This window comes from Eimeria tenella, genomic scaffold (assembly GCF_000499545.2).
Source record: "Eimeria tenella Houghton genomic scaffold, Eth_scaff15, whole genome shotgun sequence".
NCBI lineage: Eukaryota > Apicomplexa > Conoidasida > Eucoccidiorida > Eimeriidae > Eimeria > Eimeria tenella.
In genome coordinates, this window is record NW_013541522.1 from 283315 (window position 1) to 289345 (window position 6031).

The 6031-nt window shown below is 56.0% G+C and overlaps 2 protein-coding genes across 2 annotated transcripts in view; one reads left to right on the forward strand and one right to left on the reverse strand.

Annotated features, from left to right (window-relative positions):
• Positions 1-1285, forward strand: part of ETH_00030190 (eukaryotic translation initiation factor 1A, putative) — a gene marked incomplete at both ends in the record, with an annotated part of 2686 nt that extends 1401 nt beyond the window's left edge. Inside the window, 3 exons of the mRNA XM_013373500.1 lie at positions 58-165; positions 374-563; positions 1058-1285. Of these exons, the coding sequence (XP_013228954.1) occupies positions 58-165; positions 374-563; positions 1058-1285 (526 nt within the window). The remainder of the gene's footprint in view (positions 1-57; positions 166-373; positions 564-1057) is intronic.
• A 4037-nt stretch (positions 1286-5322) lies between these two features.
• Positions 5323-6031, reverse strand: part of ETH_00030195 (fasciclin domain-containing protein, putative) — a gene marked incomplete at both ends in the record, with an annotated part of 1873 nt that continues 1164 nt past the window's right edge. The window contains 2 exons of the mRNA XM_013373501.1: positions 5323-5333; positions 5520-5652. Coding sequence (XP_013228955.1) covers positions 5323-5333; positions 5520-5652 — 144 coding nt within the window. The remainder of the gene's footprint in view (positions 5334-5519; positions 5653-6031) is intronic.

Sequence of the window (6031 nt, forward strand, 5' to 3'; positions counted from 1 at the left end):
GTTTAGGGTTTAGGGTTTAGGGTTTAGGGTTTAGGGTTTAGGGCTAGGGTTAGGCAGGGAGGGAGGCAGGCAGGGAGGCGAGGAAAGGGTTTGGGTGAACGCGGGGGATATTGTGTTGGTGTCTTTGCGGGACTTCCAAGACAACAAGGGCGACGTGATCGCGAAGTAGGGTTTAGGGTTTAGGGTTTAGGGTTTAGGGTTTAGGTTCAGTGCAGGCTGTAGCGCGTCGAGTGCCACCCCCGAACGAGAAACCCCCCGCGACAAGCGCGGCAGTTCTAGGCTTCCGTAGCACGCTGCCTGCTGCCGCCCATCCGCAGCAGCAGCAGCAGCAGCAGCAGCAGCAGCGGGGTGTGGGGTGTGGGGCCTGGTGTAGATACACCCCGGACGAGGCGCGGGCGCTGAAGTCCTTCGGCGAGCTGCCCGCAAACGCCAAAATAAATGAAACGGATGCATTTGGCGAAGAAGACAACGCGGGAGGTGGGATCGAGTTCCAGGAGTCGGGATCGGGATCGGGATCGGCCAGCGAGGACGACGAGCACCAGCAGGACCTCGACGTCGACGACGTGAGCGGCTCCTGCTGCTGCTCCTGCTGCTGCTCCTGCTGCTGCTGCTGCTGCGCGGCACCAGCGGCTGAGGCGGCGCCGCAGCAGCGGCTGAGGCGGCGCCGCAGCAGCTGCTGCTGCAGCTGCTGCTGCTGCTGCTGCAGCTGCTGCTGCTGCAGCTGCTGCTGCTGCAGCTGCTGCTGCTGCAGCTGCAGCGGTGGGGTGGGGATGGGTAGAGGCGTAGGGGTGCATGCAGAGGCAGCAAAAAGTATTTTGGGGTTTTTGTTTTGAAGTTCAAAAGTGGATTTTATTCGTTTAAATAGTTTGCTGCTTTAATTAATCTTTCATTTAAGATGTCTTATTTCAAATAAATTTTAAGTTAAATTCCAAATAAAAAATTCATCCGCAAGGCCGCAGCAGGCGAGCAGCACAACTGAGCGCCTGCTGCTGCTGCTGCTGCAGCGGCTGCTGCTGCTGCTGCTGCGGTGGGTTGGTTGATGTAGTTCTGTGTAAAGATGTATGCAGAGTTGATGGAGTTTTTTTTTTTTGCTGCTGCTGCTTTTCTTTTTTCTTCAGATCTAAAAAAAGTGATTTATCAAGCTCGGAAGGGAGGAGTTGGAGGGCAACACGGAGCAGCTGCTGCTGCTGCTGCTGCTGTTGCTGCTGCTGCAGACGTTCAGCAGGAGCAGCAGCGGCGCCAGCGGCAGCAGCATCAGGTTCCAGTCCTGCAGCAGCTGTGGTGATGCCCACTGTGGTGCTGTGGCGTCCTCAGCAGTTGGGTGCTGCTGCTGCTGCTGCTGCTGCTGCTGCTGAACAGGACAAGCAGCGGCGTGAACTGTGGCGTTTGCAGCAGCAGCAGCAGCAGCAGAAGGGGAAGCAATAGACATTTAGGGCTTAGCAGCCGCCAGTTTGCTGCTGAGGTCGTTTAGGATGTCTTTGGCACTGACTTGAAAATTTCTCAAGTGGTTGAAGACTCTTGCTGTTTTGCTGCTGCAGCTGCTTTGCTGCTATTTTGCTGCTGCTGCTGCTGTTTCGCTGCTGTTGCTGTTTTGCTGCAGTTGCCGTTTTGCGGCTGCTTCTGCTTTGCTCCTGGTGCTGTTTCGCGGCTGCTGCTGTTTCGTTTTGGCTTGCTGTTGGTACCTTGCTGCCGCTGCTTTGCTGCTGCTGCTTCGCAGCCGCTACTATGCTGTTGCTGCTCTTTTGGGCTTGCTGCTGCTTCGCCTCTGCTGCTGCTATTGCTGCTGCTGCTGGCAGCACTAGCGGCTCAAGTGGCCACTCAGCGCCGGAGGCCTCAGCCCAGCTATCCACAGACAGGTAGCTGGCAGCTAGCTAGCCAGGCCTAGCTAGCTAGCTGGCTAGCCACGGACAGCTAGCTAGCTAGCCACGGGCAGCTAGCGCTGCGCAGCTAAGCCACTCACTGCAAGCCACTGCGGGCTAGCCACCTGTGGCTAGCTCGTTGCAGCTGCGCAGCAGCAGCTAGCTGGCTACAACTAGCCAGACACAGCTAGCTAGACGTAGCTAGCCACCTGTGGCTAGCTCGTTGCAGTTAGCTTGCCGTAGCTAGCTAGCCTTGACTAGCTAGACGCAGCTAGCTGGCGGCAGCCAGCTGACATAGTTAGCTAGCCACAGCTAGCTAGCCACCGCTAGCTAACCATAGTTAGCTAGCTGCGGCTAGCTAGCCGCGGCTAGCTAGCCGCAGCTAGCTAGCCGCAGCTAGCTAGCCGCGACTAGCTAGCCTTAGTTAGGGGGTAAGGCCTCGCTGGTCTTCTCTTCTGTCTTCTCCTCCTTCTGCAGCATTCTGCTTTTTTTCCTTTCTTTTTTCTTTTATTTCGTCTGTTGCTTTACTTCTTTTATTTTTTCTATTTTCCTTGTTTGTTTCTTTTTTGTCTCTTTTGAGCTAGCTTGCTAGCTGACTGGCTAGCTGGCTGGTCAGCTGGCTTGGTGGCTGGCTGGCTATCTGGCTTAGCTTGCCAGCCGGCTAGCTAGCTGGCTATCTGGCTAGCTAGCTGGCTGGCTAGCTAGCTGGCTGGCTAGCTAGTTAGCTAGCTAGGTGGCCAGCTAGCCAGCTAGCTACCTGGCTAGCTAGCTGGCTGGCTGGCTACCAAGCTAGCTAGCTAGCTGTTGGTGACACGTGGGAGTACTTAAAGGCGGAGCTTTTCCCTGTCTAGTAGCTAGCTGGCTGGCCAGCTAGCCGCCTGCCTAGCTAGCTGGCTATCTGGCTACCTGCTTATTCAGCTAGCTAGCTAGCCAGCTAGCTAGCCAGCTCGCGAGCTAGCTAGCTAGCCAGCTAGCTAGCCAGCTCGCCAGCTAGCTAGCTAGCTAGCTAGCTGTTGACGCGTGGAGTACTTAAAGGGCGGAGCTTTTCCCTCTCGTCTAGGGAGAGAAGAGCCGCTGGGCGTTCTGCGTGGGGCGGCAGCAAAGGCCGCTTCGCAGCAGCACGAAATGAAGAGCAGCAAAAGGAGAAAACACCAAATGCAGCTGCCGCCAACGCATGCATTCGTGTATGCATGCATGCATGCGTGATTAGTGCATGCATGCATGCATGCATGCATGCAGGCACGCGTGCATTAGTGTATGCGTGCATGCGTGCATGCATGCAGGCATGCGTGCATTAGTGTATGCATGCATGCATGCATGCAGGCATGAGTGTATGCATGCAGGCATGCGTGCATGCATGCATTAGTGTATGCATGCATGCATGCATGCATTAGTGTACGCATGCAGGCATGCATGCATCCAGGCATTGATGCATGCAGGCGTGCATGCGAGTTGGAGTGCTTGCCGTGCATGCAGGTGCATGCAAGCACCTGCGCATGCAAGGCCTGCTGCGTGCAAGTGCATGCAGCTGCATGCATGCAGCCGCATGCAGCATACATGCAGGTGCATGCAAAGAAGCGCATGCAAACGCTTGTTGTGGAAATTGTGAAGACTCCGCCCTCGTGAAGATTGGGGCTGCATGCGCTGCTGCCCCACACATGCATGCAGCTGGGGTGTACGTACACCCCAGGGCCGTTGACTGGGTGTCTGCGCACCTGAGACCACCTGCTGCTGCGCTGCTGCTGCGCCGCTGCTGCTGCTGCTGCTGCTGCTGGTGCTGCAGACTCAAGAAAGCCCTCTGAGGCCCACAGAGGGCAAAATCACTCAAACTAAAGAGACAATTGCTGCTGCTTGTCTCTTTTTCTGTGCCACCTGATGCATGCAAAGCGGGGCCCCCAGAGCTGCCGTCCCGCCGCTTTGGGGGGCCCCTGTGGGGCGCCTCAGGGGACCCTGTGGGGCCCTAGTGGGGCCCCTCTCCGGCCCCAGCGGGCCCCCTATATGGCCCCCCGGGGGCCCCAGGGGGCCCCTGGGGGCCCCCCTGGGGTCTGGACCCCATATACCAGTGCCCCTGGGGGGCCACCTGTCGCCGCTAATTGGCCTTATGGGGCCCTCTGCAAATCTGTGGGGCCCCAGAGGGCCCCGGGGGCCCCAGGGGGCCCCCGGGGGCCCCCCCGGGGCCCCGTAGGGGCCCCTGTGGTTTGATAGCACCTGCTTTTGCCGCTGTTGAGTACACCGAGGTGTACGTACACCTGAGACTGCGCATGGGGTCAGCTGCGCAGAGCCCGCAGCAGCAAAGTCCAAACCCTGGGCGGCAAACCCTAAACCCCAAACCCTAAACCCTGAAGCCTAAACCCTCGCCCTCAGGGGATGGTGTTGATTTGGCTCCAGAGAGAGGCAAAGGGCGCCTGAGTCCTTTGCTGCTGCCCGGGCTTCCTGAGGTTGTGCTGCGCGCTGCTGCTGCTGCTGCTGCCTCTCCAGTGGTGGGTAATGAGCTCTTCAGAGGGCAGCAGCCCCTCAGCTAGCCCCAAGGCCTTGACCTTGGGGGCCGCAGTGGGGGTCATGGGGAGGGAGAAGAGGCTGGGCTCTGCGTGGCTAGCTGGCTGGCTAGCTGGCCGGCTAGCTGGCTGGCTAGCTGGCTGGCTAGCTGGCTGGCTAGCTGGCTGGCTAGCTGCAGCAGGCCGCACGGCCCGCCCCCCCAGCAGCACATCTACAAATTGACTTATGGGGTCTTCGGGGGCAGCCTCGGGGTTGACGGAGGACTCGAAGGTGAGTCCGACTTCGGAGGGGCGGGCTCCTGGGCAATTCAAGTTCGTAAAAAGCAGAAAAAAATACTTAACTCTCAATTGCTCTTCAACGAATTAGCCAATTAATTTGCCTTTCTTTTCAAGTTATTCTCCGTTTTCTGCGCTAAAGAATGAACTAACTCTTGGGATATTTCGCTAGTTTGTTGTTTCGGCACATTTCCAAAAAGTCGCAAAGTCAAAAGTGCTCAAGTGGACAAATGACAAACAAGTGGACAAGTAGCTCCCAGGTGGAGAGACACCCGAAACTGAAGCTGCATGCAAAGAAGCCAGGAATGAGATAATGAAAAAAAAGACAAAAAGAGACAAAAGGAGAAAAAAGACAAAAAGAGACCAAAAGAAACAAATAAACGCAAAAGAAGAGACAAATAGAGGCGAAGACAAAAAAGGCAATGAGACACATGGGGAAAAAAGGAGAAAAAAGGAGAAGATAAAAGAGCACAAAGTGCCACAAACACAAGGAGCCACAAGAGATAAAAAAGAAACAAAAAAAATCAAACAAACGAAACAAAAAGAGAATGAAGAACTCCAAAAACAGCCAAATAACTAACACCAGTGGTCCCCTAAGGGGCCCCCAAGGGGGCCCCAGGGGGCTCCTTGAGATCCCTTTGGGGGCCCCTAATGCGTCCCTAAAGGGCCCCTAAAAGGCCCCTGAAGTGCCCCTAAAGTGCCCCTGAAGTGCCCCTAAAGTGCCCCTAAAGTGCTCCTAAAGTGCGCCTAAAGGGGCCCCCTAAAGAGCCCCTAAAGGACCCCTAAAAGTCCGCTAAACGCTTCCTAAAGGGCCCCCTAGGGGGCCCCCCCGGGGACCCTAGGGGGCCCCTATGGGGGCCCCAAGAGTGCAAGGAGTTGAAGGGTTTACCGCCTGGGCTGATGCGGGTGAGGGCCGGCTGGGGGCCCTCTGGGGGTACTGTGGCGCCTTCGGTGTGGCCCAAGACTTTGATGCGGGCCTGGGTGCTGCTGAGGTCTTCGGGCTCTTGCTGGAAGCCCAGCAGCTCGTCTGCAGCAGCAGCAGCAGCAGCAGCAGCAGCAGCAGCAGCAGCGGTGAAGGTGGTTTTATGGCGTAGAAGGGGAGGGTAAAGAAGTGGAGGAAGGGGTTATAAGAAAAGAGATGAAGCGAGGCAGAAAGGGAAAACAGAAAAGAGATATTAAATGAAATAATTAAACACTAATGAGATTAGAAGAAATAAAAAATAATAAAGCTAAAAATAAATCAAAAATGAATAAAAAAGACAAAAAGAGATGAAATGAAACACGAAGAACTTTTCAAGGAAACCAGAAAGCGCTTGGGTGGCAGCCAGGGGCAGAAGAGCTCTAACAAAAGCCACAAGAGACCCAGAGCTAAGCAGCAGCAGCAGCAGCAGCAGCAGCAGC